The sequence below is a fragment of the Pongo pygmaeus genome, chromosome 10 (assembly GCF_028885625.2).
Source record: "Pongo pygmaeus isolate AG05252 chromosome 10, NHGRI_mPonPyg2-v2.0_pri, whole genome shotgun sequence".
Classification (NCBI taxonomy): Eukaryota; Metazoa; Chordata; class Mammalia; order Primates; family Hominidae; genus Pongo; species Pongo pygmaeus.
In genome coordinates, this window is record NC_072383.2 from 50899148 (window position 1) to 50923756 (window position 24609).

Here is a 24609-nt window from a genome sequence, read left to right on the forward strand (position 1 = left end):
TTACCCTGGGAGCAGCTCTCAGCAGTGTGGGAAGGGGGGGTGTCAGGGAGTTGGACCCAGGCGTCCAGGCTGGGGTGGGATGGCGCCCCGCCTGTGTGGCAGGGATCCTGCCAAGAGGCTGCAAAGTTAACCCCTCCTGCCCTGCCCTAGTCGTGGCTGGCGGGAGGAGGGCGGGCCCAGTTGTGGTTTGGGAATGTGGCCCTAATTTCCCCCTCCCCCTTCCAGCACATCTGTACTTGGTTTACAGTGAATGAGCCTCCTGTCCTCATGAACCAGGCAAGGGCACCACTCCCTCCCTGGCCGGGCATTCTGACACAGAACCAGGCACCACCCGTGACACTCTCCTCTCCCTGCTGAGTATCATCTCTCTGAGCTCTTCCCTTCTTCTTCTGTAGAGGGGCGTAGGGTTAGTCCCAAAGATCAACAGCTGGAGCTCTGAGACAGTGCATCTAGGTAGCACATGGGGCCAGGGAAGCCTAAATCGGGGGACAAAACACTTGGGGTACCTCTGAAGACAGAGGGAGTCAGAATTCCAACTGTCTCTGCCCTCCCTTTGTCTTGGTTTGTCTGTCTGTCTGCCCGGGTCTTTGTCTCTGGTGGGCGTTTGTCTATCCATCCGTCTTGGTAACTGTAGCTCCTCCCTTCTGGCGGCCTCCTCGTCCCCAGCCGACGACAGCAGCCAAGCAGCGATGCCCAGGAAGACCCGCCCTATGCCGGCCCCTCCCCTTGGGATTGCCACTGCTTCCACCCCCGCCCCCTCTACCGCCCCTCCCCAGGACCCAGTGACTGGGGTCTGTTCACTGCAGCAGTTTGGAAGTCAAACCAAATAGCAGCAGCAGATTGGGGGACAGGGAAGAGGGGCATTGTGAGGGCTTCAGATTCTTCTCCCCACCCTCCACTCCCCAGCTTGCAACAGAGCCAGCTTTCTGTCCAGAGATTCCAGGAGGAGGCTTGGGAAGAGGGCTTCCCACTCTGGAAGCTGGTGGAGGGGGCTCCCCTCATTCCTCTTTCCCTTGGGTCATCCCTATTTCTAGGCTTTGCTCTGTTTGTGGCTGCTCCACTTTGTCACCCTGGCAACTTGGAGTAATGATATCTTGGGGCCCCTAGGACCAGGCTTTGTTTGCTCCCCTCATCCCAGAGCAAAGACCAAAAGGAGAGATTATGAGGAGAGGAAAAGGATGCAGATATCTGTCCCACCTGTCCCGAAATTCATGGGGAAATGACTTATTCAGTGTCCTGATGCTGGGGGGGCGGACAGTAGTGAGGATGAAAATTGCCCCACCCTAATTTTCACCCTCACCCCTTCCCAACCCTCCAGCATCAGGATACTGAATAGGTCATTTCCCCATGCCCAAATCTGGTGGTGTGGGGGATGTCCTATGCCATGCTCAGAAGTGTATGGCAGATGACTATGGGGGGTGGTGGGGAAGCTGTGTTGCAGCCCCCAAGGACATCATTAAGGCATGGAAGTGCTGTCAGGGCTTGGAGACCAGGGCACCCAGGGAGAGCGTGATGAAAACATGTTTTGTATAACACGTGTCCTCTCTTTTCCCTTCCTCCTCTCCTCTCCCACCTCCTCCCCCTAGGCAGGCTCTGTGCCAGTGCTGGTGCCAGCCCTGCCTCTGGTGCTTGCTCCACTCCATCCCTTGTACCAGGCCTATTCTGCTGCTTGCCAGCTCATTGACTCTCCTGGTGAGTGAGTTTGTGTGTGGAAGGTCCTTACCAGCCCCAGTGCTGCCCAGATCCCCACATAGAATAAGGACTTAATTTTGAAGCTCAGGATTTTAGGATTAGCCTAAACAGCTCTGGGAATTTCTTCCCTGAACAGGCACCATGCATTAATTCAACAAATCTTTAGTAGGCATCTACTATGTGATAAACACTGTGCTAGGTTCTGGGAATACCCAGGTATGGTCCCTGGCAGGTTCACAGTCGGATGGAGTCAGATGTTAACCAAATAATCCACAAAACTGCAACTAGAATAATCAGCGTGGAGAGGCATGAGGTACCATGAGAATGGAGCAGAGGAGTATTCTTCCCCTGCCAAGGAGATCAGGAAAGTCTTTGGAGAAAAAATGGGAGAAGATTAGAGAGAAGGAAGGGCAGCGAAATATATGTGTTGCTCAAGAGTATGTACAAAGGCCCTGGAATTGAGGTCCTGGCCCTCAGCCAGTCTGCTCCCCCCGCCCCCAAAAAAAGAGGGGCCTTCCATTCCTGTGACGTGCTTGGATTTCAATATGCCAAGAGGGAGGGATGGTAAGTACCTCCTTGTGGTCATAGCAGAACGCTGAGATACCTGAATGCATTCATTTCCTCCAGAAAGGGAAACAGAGACAGAGAGGGAAGACGACTCACAGGCTGAGACTTGAGATTATACTACGGAAAACAAGGCCCCATGCTGGCAAATCCTCCAGGGTAAGGGATTCCTGCATTTGCCCAGCTGGAGCCTCACCAGACAGAAAGCCTTCTCCTCTGAGCCTGCTCTACCACGCCCCCACTCCCCTGATCCAGCCCTGACCTGTCCCACTCCCTGGAGCTAGCATGTCTGCCTCCACAGTTGCCTGGAGTGTGTGTGAAGCAAGTGCTACAGGTGTCTGCCAGCCAATGTGTGGGTGGACGTAGCTGTCTGTTTTGCACAGAATCTCCATCCAGGGGATACGGGGTTCTCTCTCCTCTGTCCACTGGAGAGCTTCCAATTCCTCCTACCCAGACACCAAAGTTCCAAGTTTCTTCCTTTTGAAAACGAATTGGGGGCCCTTTGAAAGAGGGAGCAGGCCTCTTTGTGGCTGTGCCTCCTCTGGAGCCAGCAAAGAGGTCATGGAACCAATGGGGTTAAGTCCCAGCCCTGCTCTGACCCACTTTCCTCCCTGTGCCCACATCCCCTGGGGCCAGAGTGTTGGGTGGGGCCAGCCTGGCACCCCCACACCCACACCTGGGACTTCCCCTGGATGGAAACTCCCAGAACCCAGGCATCCTGCTTCCCCTGCCAACTCCCACCAACTGCCTGGGTTCTATTCAGCTTCAGTTAGATCTCCCTGTCTGCCAGCCTTTGACCAAACTACATCTCTACTCCAGCCCACCCTTTGGTGTCTGACTGCCCCTTCTGGTGGACTCCTTTGAAGAAAAGATGTGAAGCTGGGGGAGGGGGCTGTGGAGAAGCCATCTTTTATTGAGCACCTACTATGTGCCACGTATTGTGCTAGACATATACATTATCTCATCCCCACTTAACAGAGCAGGGAGTAAGAACTGGAGAGGTTAAGTGACTTGCTCAATATCACACAGCTAGGAAGTGGCAGAGCTAAGATGGGAACCCAGATCTTGGTGGTCCTGAGCTCTCTTCACTATAGCAGCGTTCCTCCACTTCTCTTGCAGCTGCCCACCTCTCTATGGGACGAGAGACTTGAGAAATTCAATTTAATCCAATTCAGCAAACATTGAGTATCTGTTATGTGCCAGGTACTGACAGGTACCAGAAATAAAGAGATCACTGTCCTCGAGGTCTGGTGAGAAAGACGAGCATTTGGAAGTGCCCTAACGTCAGCATAATGACCTGAACAAGGTGGCATGGAGCTGAGAAAGAAGCAGTACTTTTATTTCCTCCTTCTGTGCAGAGTATATAAATATATTATGAACAGTATACAGAATAAATGGAATAAAGTCAATACCTACTTCATTGCCATCCAGGTCAAAAAATGGAGTATTTCCTATACTTCAGAAGTTCCCCATGCATCCCTTTCACAATTCCCTCAGTCTCCTAAAAAGGAACTACCATTCTGACGTTTGTAATAATCGTTAACACAGAAATTACTTGTTTTTCTTTATAGTTTTAGCACCTGTGTATGCCTTCATAAACAATACTGCTCAACTTTACCTGTTTTTGAAGTTTCTATAAATGGAATGATACTCTATTACTTTTTGCTTCCTACTTATTTTGTTCAACTTGTGAGATATATCCAAGTTGTTACACATAGCTGTCTTCCTATTATTGCACAGTATTCATTGCATGGATATACCACAAGTTATTTTTTTCATTCTACTGTTGGTGAATGTTTGAGTTGTTTTTAGTTTGGACTGTTATAAACAATGTAGCCATGAACATTCTTGTACATGTTTCCCAGTACACAGATGCAGGAGTTTTTCTAGGATATAGAACTATAAGAGTCAAACTGTATATACAGGTTCAATTTTATCAGATAGCTCCAAATAGATTTCCAAAGTGGCTGTATCAATTATATAAGAAGCAGAACATTTTTTTTCCTTTTTTCTTTTTTTTTTCCTTTTAGAGAGAGTCTTACTCTGTCGCCAGGGCTGCAGTGCAGTGGTGTGATCTCGGCTCACTGCAACCTCCGCCTCCCGGGTTCAAGCGTGATTCTCCTGCCTCAGCCTCCCAAGCAGCTGGGATTACAGGCACCTGCCACTACGCCCAGCTAATTTTTTGTATTTTTAGTAGAGACGGGGTTTCACCATGTTGGCCAGGCTGGTCTCGAACTCCTGACCTCGTGATTCGCCCACCTTGGCCTCCCAAAGTGCTGGGATTACAGGCATGAGCCACCGTGCCTGGACCTTTTTTCTTTTCCTTTTTTGTGAGACAGAGTCTCGCTCTCGTCGCCCAGGCTGGAGTGCAATGGCGCCATCTCGGCTCACTGCAACCTCTGCCTCCCGGGTTCAAGTGATTCGGCATCAGCCTCCTGAGTAGCTGGGATTACAGGCACCTGCCACCACGCCCAGCTAATTTTTGTATTTTTAGTAGAGACGGGGGTTTCACCATGTTGGCCAGGCTGGTCTCGAACTCCTGACCTCAGGTGATTTAACCGTAACCGCCTCGGCCTCCCAAAGTGCTGGGATTACAGGCATGAGCCACCGCGCCCGGCCAAGAAGCAGAACATTCTTTTATTTATTTATTTATTTATTTATTTATTTATTTATTTATTTTTGAGACAGAGTCTCACTCTTGTCACCCAGGCTGGAGTACAGTGGTGCAATCTCAGCTCACTGCAACCTCCGCCTCCCGAATTCAAGCGATTCTCCTGCCTCAGCCTCCTGAGTAGCTGGGATCACAGGCACCCACCACCACGCCCAGCAAATTTGTTTTTGTACTTTTAGTAGAAGTAGAAATGGGATTTTGCCATGTTGGCCAGGCTGGTCTCACACTCCTGACCTCAGGTGATCCGCCCGCCTCAGCCTCCCAAAGCGCTGGGATTACAGGCATGAGCCACCACGCCCGGCCGAAGCAGAACATTCTAACCAGGAGCAGGTGCAGGGCCAAGAAGACCCACACAATTTCTTGCCTAAAACCCTCAGAGGTTTTCTATTTATCTTATTTATTTTTATTTTTTATTATTTATTTATTTATTTTCGAGACAGAGTCTCACTTTGTCGCCCATGCAGGAGTGCAGAGGTCCAAACGCAGCTCACTGCAGCCTTGACCCCCAGACTCAAGTGATCCTCCTTCTTAAGCCCCCCAAGTAGCTGGGACTACAAGCGTGCACCATCACACCCAACTAATTTTTTATATTTTTTGTAGAGACGGGGGTTTTGCCATGTTGGCCAGGCTGGTTTTGAACTTCTGAGCTCAACCTATCTGCTCACCTTAGCCTCCCAAAGCACTAGGATTACAGGCGTGAGCCACCATGCCGGCCTTTATTTTTATTTTTAGTATTATTATTATTTTTTTTTTTTTTGAGACAGAGTCTCGCTCTGTTGCCCAGGCTGGAGTGCAGTGGCACGATCTCGGCTCACTGCAACCTCCGCCTCCCGGGTTCACACCATTCTCCTGCCTCAGCCTCCCGAGTAGCTGGGACTACAGGAGCCCACCACCACGCCCGGCTAACTTTTTTGTATTTTTAGTAGAGACGGGGTTTCACCGTGTTAGCCAGGATGGTCTCGATCTCCTGACCTTATGATCCGCCCGCCTCGGCCTCCCAAAGTGCTGGGATTACAGGCATGAGCCACCACACCCTGCCTAGTTTTATTATTTTTTGAGACAGGGTCTTGCTCTGCGCTCCAGGCTGGAGCGCAATGATGTGATCTCGGCTCACTGCAGCCTCTGCCTCTTGCCTCAGCCTGCCGAGTAGCTGGGATTACGGGCTCATGCCACCAAGTCGGATAATTTTTTAAATTTTTTGTAGAGAATGCAGTCTCACTATATTGCCCAAGCTAGTCTTGAGATTCTGGGCTCAGGCAATCTTCCCTTCGGCCTCCCAAAGTGCTGGGATTACAGGCGGGAGCCACCTCACCCGGCTGGTTTTCCCTTTTTACTTGGAATAAGATCCAAGTCCCTGCCATGGCTCACAAGAGCCTGCATGGTAGGGCCTCTGCCTTACTCTCTGACCTGTACCACTGTGACTCTCCTCTTTGCTCCTGGCACTTGCTGTCCCCACTCTCTGGAATGTTCTCCCACTAGATAGTTCCATGGCTTGCTCTCACTTCTTTCAGGTCTTTGCTCAGTGACACCTTCCCTGACCACCGAATTTTGGATTGCCACCTCCAGCCTTCCTTATTCCTTTCTCAGCTTTATTTTTCTCCATAGCCCAGCCACTCGGGTTCCATTCAGCCTCAGTCAGCTCTGCCTCCTCTGCCAGGGTTTGACAGACTGCATCTCCCACAAAGCCCTTAAGGGTGGTCATACCTGATTGGGGGCTGGTCTAACTGTCACTTCTGATGGAGTCACTTCTCCGAGTCACTTTCTATCACATCACCCTGGGATAAGAATAGCCTTTCTCATGCTCTGAAATAAGCTTAGTTATGTGTTTACCTGTTTGCTTTTTGTCCCCACCTCACCCCACCCCACCCCTCACTTTTATGGGAACTCCATAAGAGAGGAAACTTAGCTATCTCGTCCACTACTAAGGCCAGTGCCTGATGCATACTAGGTCTCAAATAATAGTTGACCAGGCTGGTTGTCAGTCTCCCAGAGACAGTTGGGTACCTCCCACACTCACACCTGGGACTTGCTCTCTCTGGAAATTCCTAGAACCTAGGCATCCCACCTCCTCTGCCAGCTCCCAACTACATCCCAGACTCCATCTCTCAGAGCCCTCCTGTGGCCACTGCTATTGCCTACTGCTGCTTCCCTAAGTCCCCTGTGGGAGCTGTTTGGGGGCCCTGAAGCAGCAGCTCTGGAGGTTAGTGTCGGAGAGACTCAGGCATCAGGGGCGTAGAGCTCAAGAAATATTTTTTTTGTTTGTTTGTTTTTTGGGGTTTTCTGAGACCAAGTTTTGCTCTTGTTGCCTAGGCTGGAGTACAATGGTGTGATCTCAGCTCACTGCAACCTTCACCTCCCGGGTTCAAGCGATTCTCCTGCCTCAGCCTCAGCGTCCCGAGTAGCTGGGATTACAGGCATGTGCCACCACGCCCAGCCAGTTTTGTATTTTTAGTAGAGACGGGGTTTCTCCATGTTGGTCAGGCTGGTCTCGATCTCCTGACCTCGGGTGATCCGCCCACCTCAGCCTCCCGAAGTGCTGGGATTACAGACATGAGCCACCGTGCCTGGCCAAGAAATGCTTTTTGATTGAGTAAAGGAGAAGACTTTAGCTATGACAGGGCCTCGCCAGGTGAAGAAGGGAGCAGGGGCACTCAGAGCAGAAGGACCAGTGTGAAGAAAGGACTGGAGGCCTGGGAGTACATGTCATATTTGAAGAACGTGTTCTGATCTGGTGCTGTTGGAGGATTTTCAGGGGAGAGGGGTAGCAGGAGAGCTTTGCCGGCCTGGAAGGGGAGGGCTGGAAAAGGAGGGCTGGATGTGGAGGGCTGAGCTCCCTGCAGGATCAGCAAGGCTCAGCATGTCTTAGGTTTAATCCTGCCCCCCACCGTCCGCCCCTCCTACTCCATCCCTGTCCTCCCCTTCACCCAGCCCCCAGCCTGGCCACAACTGCAGCTGAATGGACTTCTCTCTGGGCCTACGCTTGGGGCCTAGGAATAAGAAGCCTGCCCACCAAGAGCCTCCTGCCCGCTCCAGGCATGGTCCACCTGCTGCCTCTCCTTGTCTGTCCTGTCCCCCCTCTGCCTGTGCCTTCCCCTGCCATAGCTGTCCCCCACCCCCCTGCTCCTGCACTGCCTGTCCCTCTAGTGCAGCTCCCTGCCCCGCTTGTCCCAGCCTCCTGGGCCCACCCTGCACCTACTCTTGCCCCCGCTGCCCTGCCTGTCCTCCCTTGACTTGTCCCCATAACTCCTGCGTCTCATGCTCCGGTCCACCCTTGACCTGCTGCCACCCCTCACCCTGCCCGGTTTACCCTTGCTCCATGAGCCAAGCTGCCTGTTTGAGCTCCCGTTTAGGCTGCGGTGATAGCTGTAGCTGTGGCCAAGGGGCTGCCTGGGGACCTCCAGGCTCCCTTGGCTGCTGTAGCTGCTGCTTCAGGGGACAACAACGCACTTCCCGGGGGCGCTGTCTGATAATTTAGGTGGACTGTTGCCCACCAGGAGACTGCCAGTTTCCTGGAGCACTTCCATACTGCTGCCCTGGCAAGGAGGCAGGAGCTGGGTGGAGTGGGAGAGGGATCAGCTGGACCCCTCCCTCAAGCAGGTAGAGGCAGCTGGCTTTCCCCAGTCCTGGGGAGGTGGCAGGGGGAATCTGCTTTGAAGTTAGTTTCTGGATGTGCTCCTGCTGGTTCCAGAACCTCTTCCTCTGCAACTTCTGGAATGGAAAGTGTTCTTCTCAGAGCCTCCCCCACGGTCCCTGAAGGTGAGCAAGTTTGTCATTTCTTCCCCTCCACTGAGCCTCCATTGGAGTCTCCTCTGCAGTTCACATGAATAAATGGACTCTTCCTCTAGAGGAGCTGGAGGATCCTGGTCCAGAGGCCACTTCTCCCTCTGACCTACACCCAAGATTGACCCAAGAGTCAATCCCTGACCTCTCACCTTGAGTCAGGCAGAGAGGGTCAGTGGCTTTTGGAACAGAAGAAGAGGCTGAGTGGAAGATATTTGGTTCCTCCCTCCACTTGGAAATCCTTGGCATCCTTTGTGGTCCTTTGTTTCTAGTCAGGAACCCTCTGCCTGGATGTCTTGTCTTTCAAATCTCTGAGAGCTCACTCAGCCTCATGACCTCAATCTTGCAGCAGTGATCCCATCTGTGACATCCAGGGTCATCTGGCATGGGGATGAGGGAGGCTGGGAACCCTTGACTCAGGCTCCTAAGGATGGCATCCACACATAGCTAGCTGTAAGTCTCCTGTCCCCAGGGGTGGGACTGGGAGATGAGACAAGCCACCAAGAGATAGCTGAGAGCCAGGCTCGGTGGCTCATGCCTGTAATCCCAGCACTTTGGGAGGCTGAGGCGAGTGGATCGCCTGAGGTCAGGAGTTTGATACCAGCCTGGCCAACATAGTGAAACCCCGTCTGTACTAAAAATACAAAAAATTAGCTGGGCATGGTGGCGCGCATCTGTAATTCCAGCTACTAGGGAAGCTGAGGCAGGAAAATCGCTTGAACCCGAGAGGTGGAGGTTGCAGTGAGCCAAGACCGCGCCATTGCACTCCAGCTTGGGCAACAAGAGCTAAACTCTGTCTCAAAAAAAAAAAAGAGATAGCTGGAAGTGGGAGACTCTGGTATCTGCCTGGGACGAGCTCCTAGGCTGAGAGTCCCTCAGCACCACTCCACGTCTCTCCAGTTTTCTGGCTCCTGTACTAATCTGTTTCAAGCTTCTTTTTCTTAGCTGCCTTCTCTAGGACTCCTTTCGTTCTTGTCTTTATAGCTGTTTGTTTTTCCTTCTGTCTACCTCACTCTCTCCATTTCTGTTTCCTCCTCACTCTCTGTCACTGGGACATTTTGCCTTCACCTAATTGTATCACCACATCTGTTTTCCCCACTCTCTATCCCTCTATTACTCTATCTAATTTGAAATCAATTTAACGTATGTCTTCAGCACCATAGGAAAGGTTAAAAAAATTAGCATATGTGTTTTTCTTCCCCCTTCTCTGTCTCAATCCTTGTCTTCATGCCTATTTTCTTCCTTGGTCTTTCCTTTTCCCTCATATCTCTCTGTTTCTCTGTCCTGTTCTACTTCTGGGTGCATTTCATTCTTTTTGGTTTTTGTTGTTAGTTTTTTGTTGTTGTTTGTTTTTTTGAGACAGGGCTCGCTCTATCGCCCAGGCTGGAATGCAGTGGTGCAATCAGAGCTCACTGAAGTTTCTAACTCCCAGGCTCAAGCGATCCGGGACTACAGGCATGCACCACCACTCCTGGATAATTTTTTTTTAATTATTGTAGAGACAGGGTCTCACTATGTTACCCAGGCTGGTCTCAAACCCCTGGCCTCAAGCGATCCTCCCACTTCAGCCTCCCAAAGTGCTAGGATCACGGGTGTGAGCCACTGCACCTGGCCACATTTCATTCTTGATCTCTTCCATTTCTATTTCCCTTTCTTTGTCTCTCTTTCTGTCTTCTATGTCTAGCTGCTTTTTCACTTCTTGTCTCTCTTTCTGCCTCCTCATATCTGGTTTGCTTTTGTGCTGCCCCATCCCCCCATCTCCCTATCTCTCTGGGTCCTGCACAACAGAGCACACCATGCCTGTCTCATGTCTTTGTCATTGCTGCCCAAGGGCCAGAACACTGAGCTCTCCACCAGTGTCTGTCATGGAAACACAGTCCATGCCCTGGAGTGAGCCAGGGGTAGACATGTCTACCAGAATGGCCCCTCCTTTCCCCACTCACTATCCAGGCTATTCATTCCTGCTCAGCTTTAAGCCCAAGCCTCTTTTCTTTCTTTTTTGTCTTTCTTTTTTAATGATGCTTCTCCCAAATTCTTATTCTGGAAGTTGGCAATTAAAAAATAAAAAGAAATGGCTGGGTGCAGTAGCTCCTGCCTGTAATCCCAGCACTTTGGGAGGCTGAAGTGGGTGGATCACTCGAGGTCAGGAGTTCGAGACCAGCCTGGCCAACATGGTGAAACCCCATCTCTATTAAAAATACACAAATTAGCCAGGCGTTGTGTCGTGTGGCTGTAATTCCAGCTACTTGAGAGGCTGAGGCAGGAGAATCACTTGAACCCAGGAGGCAGAGGCTGCAGTGAGCTGAGATCACGCCACTGCACTCCAGCCTGGGCAACAAAGCGAGACTCCGTATCAAGAAAAAGAAAAAAAAAAAAAAAAGAATTAAGCACTTATGCTGCCTGCATGTATAAACTATATTTCAGGATAGCCAAATAGCTCTAATTGGTGAAGACAACTTCTTATTTACAGAATGATTCCAGCTAACGTGGAAGGAATATGGAATTAGAAAAATCACCATTTTGTAACTCCTAATGAAGTAACTGATCAAAGCAAGACTCGCCTAATGGATGAAACCAAAGATGATGGGTGATGGAGAACTTTACAATGGGAAATTGAGCTGCCACAACCTAACCCCACGGATGAATCTTAGCTTCACTAAAAGTGACACAACCAGGCACTGTGTACCTCCTGATGTGATGCAATCTGAAGCACTCATCACCACCTATGAAGGAATCTTGCCAAAGAAACAAACAAACAAACAAAATTGAACATAAACCTAATCAAACCTCTAGTGCTGACTTCCATTTAACAGGAAATACAGGGAATGGAGGAACAAATAAAATGACACAATAAGGAAGCAGGTAAACACCCCCAGAATGTGGGACATTCTAAAGGAAATCTGACCCCATTTCTTCAACTAGTGAATGGCTGGGGAAAAAAATGAGATGGGATTTAAGAAGACAACTATTACATGGAACACATGGACATTGTTTGGTTCCTAATTTGGACAACTCAACTGTAAAGACAGTTGGGGACATGTAATTATGGACTGGGTATTTATGATAACAAGGAAGCAGTGCTAATTTTGTTAGATATAAAAATGGCTCTTGGGTTATAGAAGAGAAGGTTGTTATTTCCTAGAGATGTATGCTGAAGTATGGAGTGAAGTGACCTATTTAATTTTAAATATTTCAGCAGAGATAAAAGGACAGAAAGGAGCCGGTTGCGGTCGCTCACGCCTGTAATCCCGGCACTTTGGGAGGCCGAGGCAGGTGGATCATGAAGTCAGGAGTTCGAGACCAGCCTGGCCAACATGGTGAAATCCCATCTCTACTAAAAATACAAAAATTAGCTGGGCGTGGAGGCGCACACCTGTAATCTCAGCTACTCGGGAGGCTGAGGCAAGAGAATCGCTTGAATCCGGGAGGCGGAGGTTGCAGTGAGCCGAGATCACGCCATTGCCCTCCAGCCTGGGCAACAGGGCAAGACTCCATCTCAAAAAAAAAAAAAAAAAAAAGAAAGGAAAAAAGGACAGAAGGAAAGAAAGGAGTGACAATAATCAGTAATTGTTGAATTAAGAATATGGAAGTTCTGGGCTGGGCATGGTGGCTCACGCCTGTAATCCCAGCACTTTGGGAGGCCGAGAGGGGTGGATCACAAGGTCAGGAGATTGAGACCATTCTGGCCAACATGGTGAAACCCCATCTCTACTAAAAATAGAAAAAATTAGCCGGGCATGGTGGCGGGTGCCTGTAGTCCCAGCTACTCGGGAGGCTGAGCCAGGAGAATGGCGTGAACCCGGGAGGCAGAGCTTGCAGTGAGCCGAGATCACACCACTGCACTCTAGCCTAGGTAATGGAGCAAGACTCTGTCTCAAAAAAAAAAAAAAAAAAAAGAATATGTAAATTCTGGCCGGGTGCGATGGCTCACACCTGTAATCCCAACACTTTGGGAGGCCGAGGTGGGTGGATCCCCTGAGGTCATGAGATTGAGACCAGCCTGGCCAACATGGCAAAACCCCATCTCTACTAAAATTACAAAAAATTAGCCAAGCGTGGTGGCGTGCGCCTGTAATCCCAGCTACTCGGGAGGCTGAGGCAGGAGAATTGCTTGAACCCGGGAGATGGAGGTTGCAGTGAGCTAAGATCATGCCATTGCACTCCAGCCTGGGTGACAGAGCAAGACCCTGTCTCAAAAAAAAAAAAAAAAAAAAAAAAAATGGAAGTTCATAGAACTATGCTCTCTACCTTTGTGTATGTTTGAACATTTCCATAATAAAAGAGTTTTAAATGATGTTCCTCTGGTAAGCATGGTTTCCAGTAACTCCCAGAGCTTCCTCCCCACTTGCCCTGAAAGCCAGGACTTCCCCTTTGGCTCCCCACACACAGATCCCAGCTCTCTCTCCCCTCCACCCAGGCCACCCTTTATCCCCTGTAGTTCTCTGCTGGCACAGTCCCCACATTTAGGACCTTTCCCAGCCGTGCTTCACAGCTCTGAGGGGCCAGAGAGACCTTAAGGAGTATACATATTTTGAATAGGTCCTACAATAAACAAAAATAAACCAAAATAATATAATCTTGCTTTTGGTCCCTAGTAGGTGCTTTGGAGCAAAATGCAATGCAATAATGGTAGAAAACTGGTCTCCATCCTGTGAAATAGAAGGCAAGGGATGTAAGGTCATCCTGTCTCATCCACTGCCTTCATCCAGGATGACCTCCACCCCAAAGGAAATACCACTAAGAATTCAGAGACTCAGGCCGGGTGCAGTGGCTCACACCTGTAATCCTAGCACTTTGGGAGGCCGAGGCAGGTGGATCACAAGGTCAGGAGATCGAGACCATCCTGGCTAACACAGTGAAACCCCATCTCTACTAAAAATACAAAAATTAGCTGGGCGTAGTGCACACGCCTGTAGTCTCAGCTACTCGGGAGGCTGGGGCAGGAGAATCGCTTGAACCTGGGAGGCGGAGGTTGCAATGAGCTGAGATCACGTCATTGCACTCCAGCCTAGGCAACAGAGCAAGACTCTGTCTCAAAAGAAAAAAAGAGAATTCAGAGACTCACTGTCATGAGTTCAAGGGGCTGAAGCCCAGGACTGGGATAGAGGGCACTTACTGAGTGACCCTGGGGAAATCATGATTTCTTTTCTTTTCCTTTTTTTTTTTTTTTTTGAGACAGAGTTTTGCTTTTGTTGCCCAGGCTGAAGTGCAATGGCGCGATCTCAGATCACCACAACCTCTGCCTCCCAGGTTCAAGCGATTCTCCTGCCTCAGCCTCCCGAGTAGCTGGGACTACAGGCATGTGCCACCCTGCCCAACTAATTTTGTATTTTTAGTAGAGACAGGGTTTCTCCATGTTGGTCAGACTGATCTCGAACTTCCGACCTCGGGTGATCTGCCCACGTGGGCCTCCCAAAGTGCTGGGATGCTGGGATTACAGGCATAAGCCACTGCATATGGCTTTTTCCTTTTTAAAAGACAGGGCTTGTTCTGTCACCCAGGCTGGAGTGCAGTGATACCATCAGAGCTCACTGCAACCTCGAACTCCTGGGGTCAAGCAATCCTCCTGCCTAAGCCTCAGGAATAGCTGGGGTTACAGGCACCCACAACCATGCCCAGACAGGAGTCTCCCTAGTTGCCCAGGCTGGCCTCAAACTCCTGGCTTCAAGAGATCCTCCCACCTCAACCTCCTAAAGTGCTAGGATTACAGGTATGAGCCACCAAGCCTGGCAGAAATCATGATTTATTTATTTATTTATTTATTTGAGACAGAGTCTCACTCTGTTGCCCAAGTTGGAGTGCAGTGGTGCGATCTTGGCTCACTGCAACCTCCACCTCCCAAGTTCAAATGGTTCTCCTGCCTCAGCCACCTGAGTAGCTGGGATTACAGGCATGCACCACCATGGCCCGGCTATTTTTTTTGTATTTTTTGTAGAGATGGGGTTTTGCCATGTTGGCCAGGCTGGTCTCGAACTCCTGGCTTCAAGAGATCCACCCACCTTGGCCTCCCAAAGTGCTGGGATTACAGGCGCAAGCCACCACCTCTGGTCAGAAATCATGATTTTCTATCTTAGTATTTCTAGATGAAAGCATGGGAACCATCACCCCTTTCTACTCTCCACCAGTTTGCCAGCTAGGGATGAAAGCGCTTTGGAACTTGTAGGATATAAATCAGCTGTTTTATCATAAGAAAGTATTTCTCCAGGCTGGACGCGGTGGCTCATACCTGTAATCCCAGCACTTTGGGAGGCCAAGGTGGGTGGATCCCTTGAGGCCAGAAGTTCAAGACTTTTTTGGGACAGGGTCTCACTCTGTCACCCAGGCTGGAGTGCAGTGGTGTGATCTCGGCTCACCGCAACCTCTGCCTCCTGAGTTCAAGAGATTCTCCTGCCTCAGCCTCCCAAGTAGCTGGGATTACAGGTGTGTGCCACTACCCCCCAGCTTTTTGTATTTTTAGTAGAGATGGGGTTTCACCATGTTGGCCAGGCTGGTCTGGAACTCCTGACTTCAAATAATCCACCCACATTGGCCTCCCAAAGTGCTGGGATTACAGGCGTGAGCCACCATGCCTGGCCAAAAGAAAGTATTTCTCCAGATGTAATCCCAAACCCTCCTACCCTATCTCTAAGCTTTAGTATAAAAAAAAAAAAACCAACAGGCCAGGCGCAGATCCCCTAAGGTTGGGAGTTCGAGACCAGCCTGACCAACATGGAGAAACCCTGTCTCTAAAAAATACAAAATTAGCCGGGGGTGGTGGCGCATGCCTGTAATCCCAGCTACTTGGGAGGCTAAGGCAGGAGAATCGCTTGAATCTGGGAGCCAGAGGTTGCAGCGAGCTGAGATCACACCATTGCACTCCAGCCTGGGCAACAAGAGTGAAACTCCATCTCAAATAAAAAAAAAAAAAGACTGATCTGCTGCGCAGGTAGGTGAACTAGTATAATTGCATAAACTATGTGAGCTTGGAACTGGAAAGATTGGGTCCTGCTTCTAACTCTGTCTTTTACTATGTAACTCTAAACATGTTACCTAACCTTTCCAACTCTGGTTAGTACCTACTGTATGAATTGTTGTCAGTCAGATGAGATAATTCATCTATAGCAGTTGGACTAAACCTTCTTAAAACTCCTTAGGTACATAATAACTGATAAGTGTTATTATGTTAATACGGGCCAGTACTTTTGATAGTAATTTACATAACTTATTCATTTATTCATAGACTATTTATGGAATATTTATTATTAATACATATCAATGACTGCTTTAAGTATTGGGAATACAGGTGAACAAAACAGGTAAGAATCTGTAGGGAAAAGAGATAGTAAATATTTACTTATTTACTTAGAGACAAAGTCTTGCTCTGTCGCCCAGGCTGGAGTGCAGTGGTGCAATCTTGGCTCACTGCAGCCTCCGCCTCCCAGGTTCAAGCAATTCTCGTCCCTCAGCCTCCTGAGTAGGTGGGATTACAAGCGTGCACCACCAGGCCCTGCTAATTTTTTTGTTTGTTTGTTTGTTTTGAGACGGAGTCTTGCTCTGTTGCCCAGGCTGGAGTGCAGTGGTGCGATCTTAGCTTACCGCAACCTCTGTCTCCCAGGTTGAAGCAATTCTTCTGCCTCAGCCTCCAAAGTAGCTGGGATTACAGGTGCACGCCACCATGCCCAGCAAATTTTTTTGTATTTTTAGTAGAGACGGGGTTTCGCCATATTGGCCAGGCTAGTCTTGAACTCCTGACCTCATGATACGCCCACCTCGGCCTCCCAAAGTGCTGGGATTACAGGTATAAGCCACCGCGCCCAGCAATTTTTTGTATTATTAGTAGGGATGGGGTTTCGACATGTTGGCCAGACTGGTCTTAAATTCCTGGCCTCAAGTGATTCACCCACCTTGGCCTCTCAAAGTGCTGAGATTACAGGTGTGAGCCACCACACCTGGCCAAGACAGTAAATAAATAAACAAGGAAAATACATAGTGTACTGTAGAGTAAAAGCAGCAGAGAGAATAGAGAATTGGAAGGAAAGTAGGTAGATTACTGTGCTGGAGGTGGTGGTGTTGCTATTTTAAACAGGAGAGCCATGGAAGGCCCCTCTGATCAGGTGACTTTTTTTAAAACTTTATTTTATTTTTAATTTTTTTGTGAGACAGGGTCTCGCTCTGTCACCCAGGCCGGAGTGCAGTGGTGTGATCTTGGCTCACTGCAACCTCTGCCTCCCGGGTTCAAGCGATTCTCCTGCCTCAGCCTCCCGAGTAGGTGGGATTACAGGTGCCCACCATCATGCCTGGCTAATTTTTATATTTTTTTTTAGTAGAGACGGGGTTTCACCATGTTGGCCAGGCTGACCTTGAACTCCTGACCTCAAGTGATCGGCCTGCCTCGGCCTCCTAAACTGCTGGGATTACAGGCATGAGCCACAAGGCCCAGCCAAGATCACGTGACATTTAAACAGAGAACTGGAGGAGCTGAGGGGGGGAACCACGTGGATATCTTGGAGAAGAACTGTACAGGGAACAGTGTGCAAAAGCCCTGGTGGTAGCCAATATAGATGGAGTAGGAGGGAGAGGAGCAGGGGATGAAGTCAGAGGAGTGGCAGAGGGTCAGAGGACAGAGGGTCTTGTAGGCCATTATAAAGACTTCGGCTTTTACCCTTAGTGAGATAGGAAGTCATTGGAGGCTCCTGAGGAGATAATACGGAAGCTGTAGAGAGGTTAAATAGTTTTTCCAAGGTAAAACAGCTTGTAAGTGGCAGAAGGTAGGGAGTTAAGCTCCAAGGCTGAAGTTCTTAATCCCATGCTGCCACTGAACTTTAGCCTTCTTTATTTGGGCATTGCTCTCCTGTGACTTCAAAGAAACTGGGCCACTGGGAAGTTATGCGGCTTGCCCAAGGCCACACAGCTGGTAAGTGACAGGGGCAGGATTGCGCCTTAGTGTGTCTGCAGCCCGACTCCAAGTTCTTTACACCACACCGCCTCCCTCAGGTGTCTGGACCATACTAGGCTTCTCTTGCATGGAGGTCACTGCAGTGGGAGAGGAGGCAAACCGAGGAGACCGTCTCGGCTTCGGGCAGCGGTGCTGTTCCTTAGGAAGCTCCAACCCTTGGCTCTACCGGACTGCGGGCATCTTTCCCGAGCACTGCACGGAAGAAAAGAAAATTGGCCCTTATTTCAGGGTGGCCCCACAGGCATCCAAGAGCCAGAGGAGCAGGTGTCACGGGAGGGCAGCGAGCGAGGCCAGGCCAGGAGGAGCAACCGCAGCCGCCTATGGTCGCCCCTTCCCGACCCACCCCAGGCGTCAGCAGTTCCGCGCCCGGGTAAGGGAACATGGGGGGGCGGGGCGGGGTTTTGGCGCCGCGCCCCCGTCACGTGACGAAGCCATCATGGCGGCGGCCAGAGGCCTGCCCGGCTCCCGGAAGCAGGCTGTGAGGGGCGGGAGCGCTGCTGGAACCCGAGCCGGAGCCGGAGCCACAGCGGGGAGGGTGGCCGGGCGGCCTGGAGCCGGACGTGCCCGGGGCGTCCCCGCAGACCGGGGTAGCAGGTGAGACGGAGTCTGGGCGAGGTGCAAGTGGATGTGGCAGGGCTGGGCAGGGACTAGGGGGCGCAGTGGGGTGCCAGTGACCTGGAGGAGTGGGCATCTGAGATGCACACGCATGACCCTGAAGCAACTCGAGAGGCCTGCGCGAGTGGGAGGGATGCTCGGGACGGAGGATGAGACACTGAGGGCAAAAAGAGGCTCCGCAGCGAGGATGGGAGGTAATAGAAGGAAGTGTGCGGGAGCTGCTGTGGGAAAGGGCAGTAGAATTTGCGGGAGCGGGATTATTGAAAGGGACTCCCTCTTCACAGGCAAGGATGGGGTGAGTGCTCAGTCCTCTCCTCTGTCTTCTTACCCCTCCCTGCCCCACAGTGTCCTAGGAGACAGCTTTGGCGTGGCCACTCCTCCCACCCGCCCAACTGGTCCCTCCGGTCTGAGATCTTGGGGAGTGGAGTTGGCAGCGGGGTTGGGTGGAGCTGCCATCTGCTTAAGACAGTCAGCCCCTTGACCGTGCTGCCCGAAGGATGGATATGACTCTGACTCCCACCTCTCTTCCCAGGTCGTCCGGGGGCCCACCATGCTGGTGACTGCCTACCTTGCTTTTGTAGGCCTCCTGGCCTCCTGCCTGGGGCTGGAACTGTCAAGATGCCGGGCTAAACCCCCTGGAAGGGCCTGCAGCAATCCCTCCTTCCTTCGGTTTCAACTGGACTTCTATCAGGTCTACTTCCTGGCCCTGGCAGCTGATTGGCTCCAGGCCCCCTACCTCTATAAACTCTACCAGCATTACTACTTCCTGGAAGGTCAAATTGCCATCCTCTATGTCTGTGGCCTTGCCTCTACAGTCCTCTTTGGCCTAGTGGCCTCCTCCCTTGTGGATTGGCTGGGTCGCAAGAATTCTTGTGTCCTCTTCTCCCTCACTTACTCACTATGCTGCTTAACCAAACTCTCTCAAGACTACTTTGTGCTGCTAGTGGGGCGAGCACTTGGTGGGCTGTCCACAGCCCTGCTCTTCTCAGCCTTCGAGGCCTGGTATATCCATGAGCACGTGGAACGGCATGACTTCCCTACTGAGTGGATCCCAGCTACCTTTGCTCGAGCTGCCTTCTGGAACCATGTGCTGGCTGTAGTGGCAGGTGTGGCAGCTGAGGCTGTAGCCAGCTGGATAGGGCTGGGGCCTGTAGCGCCCTTTGTGGCTGCCATCCCTCTCCTGGCTCTGGCAGGGGCCTTGGCCCTTCGAAACTGGGGGGAGAACTATGACCGGCAGCGTGCCTTCTCAAGGACCTGTGCTGGAGGCCTGCGCTGCCTGCTGTCGGACCGCCGCGTGCTGCTGTTGGGCACCATACAAGCTCTATTTGAGAGTGTCATCTTCATCTTTGTCTTCCTCTGGACACCTGTGCTGGACCCACACGGGGCCCCTCTGGGCATTGTCTTCTCCAGCTTCATGGCAGCCAGCCTGCTTGGCTCTTCCCTGTACCGTATTGCCACCTCCAAGAGGTACCACCTTCAGCCCATGCATCTGCTCTCCCTTGCTGTGCTCATCGTCGTCTTCTCTCTCTTCATGTTGACTTTCTCTACCAGCCCAGGCCAGGAGAGTCCAGTGGAGTCCTTCATAGCCTTTCTACTTATTGAGTTGGCTTGTGGATTATACTTTCCCAGCATGAGCTTCCTACGGAGAAAGGTGATCCCTGAGACAGAGCAGGCTGGTGTACTCAACTGGTTCCGGGTACCTCTGCACTTACTGGCTTGCCTAGGGCTCCTTGTCCTCCATGACAGTGATCGAAAAACAGGCACTCGGAATATGTTCAGCATTTGCTCTGCTGTCATGGTGATGGCTCTGCTGGCAGTGGTGGGACTCTTCACCGTGGTAAGGCATGATGCTGAGCTGCGGGTACCCTCACCTACTGAGGAGCCCTATGCCCCTGAGCTGTAACCCTACTCCAGGACAAGATAGCTGGGACAGACTCTTGAATTCCAGCTATCCAGGATTGTACAGATCTCTCTGTGACTGACTTTGTGACTCTGTCCTGTAGTTTCTCCTGCCATTGCTTTGTGTTTGGGAGGACATGATGGGGGTGATGGACTGGAAAGAAGGTGCCAAAAGTTCCCTCTGTGTTACTCCCATTTAGAAAATAAAAAACTTTTAAATGATCATTGATTTGATTTACTCATCCTTACCTGTAGCCTTCTCAGTAGTTTCTGGTGAGTGGGCAGCTAGAGTTTTTTTTTTTTTTCAGTTTTTTTGTTTTGTTTTGTTTTGTTTGTTTTTGTTTTGAGACGGAATCTTGCTCTGTCGCCCAGTTTGGAGTGCAATGGCGCGATCTTGGCTTACTGCAACCTCTGCCTCCCGGATTCAAGCAATTCTCTTGCTTCAGCCTCCCAAGTAGCTGGGATTACATGTGCCTGCTACCATGCCCAGCTAATTTTTGTATTTTTAGTAGAGATGGGGTTTCACCATATTGACCAGGCTGGTCTCGAACTCCTCACTTCAGGTGATCCACCCACCTCAGCCTCCCAAAATGTTGGGATTACAGGCATGAGCCACCACGCCCAGCCCAGCTAGAGGTTTTGAGGTGGGATTATCAGCAAAAGTTTTCTGTTTCTAACTTCTCCAAGGCTGTCTCCAGTTCAAACTGAGAACTATGGAATTGCTCTCAGCAGAGCTGTGTGGGAAGGGCCTGAGGCTTCTAGGTCCTCCACATTCCTCTGTTGTGGGACAGGCACTCCCCCCAGTTGTCAAGCAGAACCCTTGCTTACATCCAGGGTAAGATGATCTCTGGAGCACATGGAGTAGATGCCCAATATGCCAGGCCACTGAGCAAAGATTCCAGGGGCTTGGGCTGCTGCTGTGACCACCACTTGGGGAAAGCCAGGGCCCTTCCTACCAAAGTAAGCTTGCAGCTTAGCACAGGCCTGCTGCCTCCCTTTTGCCTCTGTAGCTATGAATGCACCATTTGTCCAACATCATCTGGGTCTACCAGATCCTGTATCCCCATGTGAAACCGAAGTGAAAGGCTGCCAAGGGGACAGAGTGGTGCATGGCTGAGGGACTAGGATGTCTTGTCTGTACCTGACTTTCCCCCACCCAGCCTGAATGAGGGTGAGGGAGCCATCAGGGCAGGAAACAGTACTAGTGAGCCAGTTCTGTGGGTGCCTCCCTGCCTCACCTCTGATTGTATCTGCCTTTCCTCCTCCCACCAAAACGGGCTTCTCAGGGGAAGCACAGCCAGCTTTAAGAAGGGTGGGGAGAGAAGGAGGGTAGGCTCAAGGATGTGTCCCGGAATGTGCTTGAGATGGGCATGGGGGACACCTACCCTTTCTGGAAAGGGGTTAATGACCTTTCCTTGGGTCCCAGACTACTCAGAAAGATGCAGGATGTTCCAAGACCTGCAGGTTCCAACCTGTGTGGAGAGATAGCATCAGCAGGTGCTGGTGGAATGCAGGGTGGAAGGGCTTCTGCAGGGTGAGGCCAAGGGGAGGAATGGGTGGTGGTCTCAGGTCCCTACTCAGACCAGGAAAAAACATGTTCCCCCACCCAGGCTTCAGGGAATAGCGGTTGAGGTTAAGTAAGAAAAACACGTATCAGCCAGGTGTGGTGGCTTACACCTGTAATCCCAGCACTTTGGGAGGCCAAGGCAGGCAGATCTTCAGCCCAGGAGTTTGAGACCAGCCTGGGCAACATGGCAAAACCCTGTCTCTACAAAAAATACAAAAATTAGCTGTGCGTAGTGGCATGTGCCCATGGTCTGAGTTACTTGGGAGGCTGAGGTGGGAGGATCAATTGAGCCTGGGAGATCGAGGCTGCAGTGAGTGATGATTGAGCCACGCCACTGCACTCCAGCCTGGGCAACAGAGTGAGACTGTCTCAAAAAACAAAAAAAAAGAAAAGGCATCTTTTCTACTACCCCCCTACTCCTGCCACCCATCATCTCAAGACAAAAGACAGTCTTGCAATAACTCCACTTCCTCTTTCTGCCCTGTTGGGCTAGACCTAGATATACTTTATAGTTATTTGTAGACATTCCGTCTCTTTCTATCATGCTATGATCTTGAGGGGAAGAGGAAACAGTCTTACTCACCTTTATCTCCTGCATATATACACACAATTGGATGCTTTCCCCATGGCTGTGCTCAGTACGTATCTGGAGAGGAGACAGGCTAGCTCACGCCTGGCTTTTCAGGAGACACTTGGTGATTTGTTGTTTTGGATGACAATGTCATTATTATCGGTTTTTGTTTTATTTTGTTTTTGAGATAGGGCCAGAGTGTAGTGTCAGGATCACGGCTCACTGCAGCCTCGACCTCCTGGGCTCAAGCGATCCTCCCACCTTAGCCTCCCGAGTAGTAGGGACTACAGGCAGCACCACCACACCCAGCTAATTTTTAAAAAATTTTTGTAGAGACAAGGGTCTCACTATGTTGCCCAGGCTCATCTGAAACTGCTGGGTTCAAGCCATCCTCCCTTCTCAGCTTCCCAAAGTGCTGGGATTACAGGTGTGAGCCACCACACCTGGCCTGACAGTGATTATTAGGGGCCCTCACATTCCTAAGTGATATGGAAATAGAGGGGTAGGGGAGACTAATGAGATTCCTTTAGCTTTGTCCCTGATGAGCTTGCTTCAAAGGGGCTGGTGGCAAATAGAGTGGAGAGGGTTCTTTCCTGTCAGACTCACAGCGTGTTAAGAGCTGGAAGGCATCTTAGAGATTATCCATTTGGCCTTAAACATTTTTTATTGAGCACCTGCTATGCCATGTGTTTTACTGCTGCTAGGTACTGGTGATATTTTTATTTATTATTTTATTTTATTTTATTTTTTAAGATGGAGTTTTGCTCTTGTCACCCAGGCTGGAGTGCAGTGGCACAATCTCGGCTCACCACAACCTCTGCCTCCCAGGTTCAAGGAATTCTGCCTCAGCCTCCCAAGTAGCTGGGACTACAAGCATGCACCACCACACCTAGCTAATTTTTGTATTTTTAGTAGAGACAGGGTTTCACCATCTTGGCCAGGCTGGTCTCAAACTCCTGACCTTATGATCCACCCGCCTTGGCCTCCCAAAGTGCTGGGATTACAGGCGTGAGCGACCACACCCGGCCTATTTATTTATTTTTTTGAGATGGAGTCTCTGTATTGCCAGGCTGGAGTGCAGTGGCGCCATCTCAGCTCCGGGGTTCAAGTGATTCTCCTGCCTCAGCCTCCTGAGTAGCTGGGACTACAGGTGCGCCCCACCACACCCAGCTAATTTTTAGTAGAGATGGGATTTCACCATGTTGGCCAGAATGGTCTTCATCTCTTGACCTCGTGATCCACCCGCCTCAGGCTCCCAAAGTGCTGGGATTACAGGCGTAAGCCACCACACCTGGCTTTATTTATTTATTTATTTATTTATTTATTTATTTATTTATTTTACTCAAGAGGAAAATCCACTTAAAGAAAGCAAATAACTTGCCTAAGGGCATGTAGCAAGTGAGTGATAAAACTAAGACTAAACCTTGCCTCTTGTTGCCAACCCAGTGCTCCCTGCTGCCTCTGTCCCATGGGCCTCCACTTACCTGTTTTTTAGCCTCCAGCCCTGCTTCCCCACCCAAAGCTCTGTCCCTGGAGAACAGCAAGAGAGTAGGAGCATTTGGCTGTCTGATCCACTTAGGGGTATCTGTCCAGATTATTCAAATGAGGGACTGGTTAACCAGGTGCATACTCCCTGCAAAATGCTGCTCATGATGCTCCACCAAGAGGCCCCATATGGAAGTGATTAAAAATGTGGATCTGAGGGCTGGGTGCGGTGGCTCACGCCTGTAATCCCAGCACTTTGGGAGGCCAAGGCAGGCGGATCATGAGGTCAGGGGATCAAGACCATCCTGGCTAACATGGTGAAACCCTGTCTTTACTAAAAATACAAAAAATTAGCCAGGAGTGGTGGCAGGCGCCTGTAGTCCCAGCTACTCGGGAGGCTGAGGGAGAAGAATGGCATGAACCCAGGAGGCGGAGCTTGCAGTGAGCCAAGGTCGTCGGGCACAGTGGCTCACTCCTGTAATCCCAGCACTCTGGGAGGCCAAGGCAGGTGGATCACCAGAGGTCAGGAGTCGAGACCAGCCTGGCCAACATGGTGAAACCCGTCTCTATGATAATACAAAAATTAGCCAGGCATGATGGTGGGCGCCTGTAATCCCAGCTACTTGGGAGGCTGAGGCAGGAGAATCGCTTGAACCCTGGAGGCGGAGTTTGCAGTGAGCCGAGATCATGCCATCATGCCATTCATTGCACTCCAGCCTGGGCAACAAGAGTGAAACTCCATTTCAAAAAAAAAAAAAAAGCCCAACTGCCTGGTTTGAATCTGGCTACACAACTCTGTGCCTCAGTTTCCTCATCTGTGAAATGAGGAG

General features: G+C 50.6%; 2 protein-coding genes across 4 annotated transcripts; both read left to right on the plus strand.

Annotated features, from left to right (window-relative positions):
* Positions 1 to 7860: 7860 nt before the first annotated feature.
* LOC129009431 (sperm mitochondrial-associated cysteine-rich protein) lies at positions 7861 to 8683 on the plus strand. Its single transcript, XM_054442312.1, has one exon. It carries the CDS (start codon positions 7884 to 7886, stop codon positions 8400 to 8402), a length of 519 nt encoding a protein of 172 aa, XP_054298287.1. The 5' UTR covers positions 7861 to 7883; the 3' UTR covers positions 8403 to 8683.
* An 8466-nt stretch (positions 8684 to 17149) lies between these two features.
* Positions 17150 to 20381, plus strand: MFSD5 (major facilitator superfamily domain containing 5). 3 transcript variants are annotated; one of them, XM_054445098.2, is made up of 3 exons: positions 17150 to 17600; positions 17681 to 18012; positions 18790 to 20381. In XM_054445098.2, the coding sequence occupies exons 1-3, from the start codon at positions 17573 to 17575 to the stop codon at positions 20158 to 20160; spliced, it is 1731 nt and encodes a 576-aa protein (XP_054301073.2). In that variant the 5' UTR covers positions 17150 to 17572; the 3' UTR covers positions 20161 to 20381. The 3 variants fall into 3 exon arrangements, with proteins under 3 accessions (XP_054301073.2, XP_054301072.1, XP_054301071.1); XM_054445097.2 differs by having other exon boundaries at positions 17209 to 18236; XM_054445096.2 differs by lacking the exons at positions 17150 to 17600; positions 17681 to 18012 and adding an exon at positions 18069 to 18451.
* The last annotated feature ends 4228 nt before the right edge of the window (positions 20382 to 24609 follow it).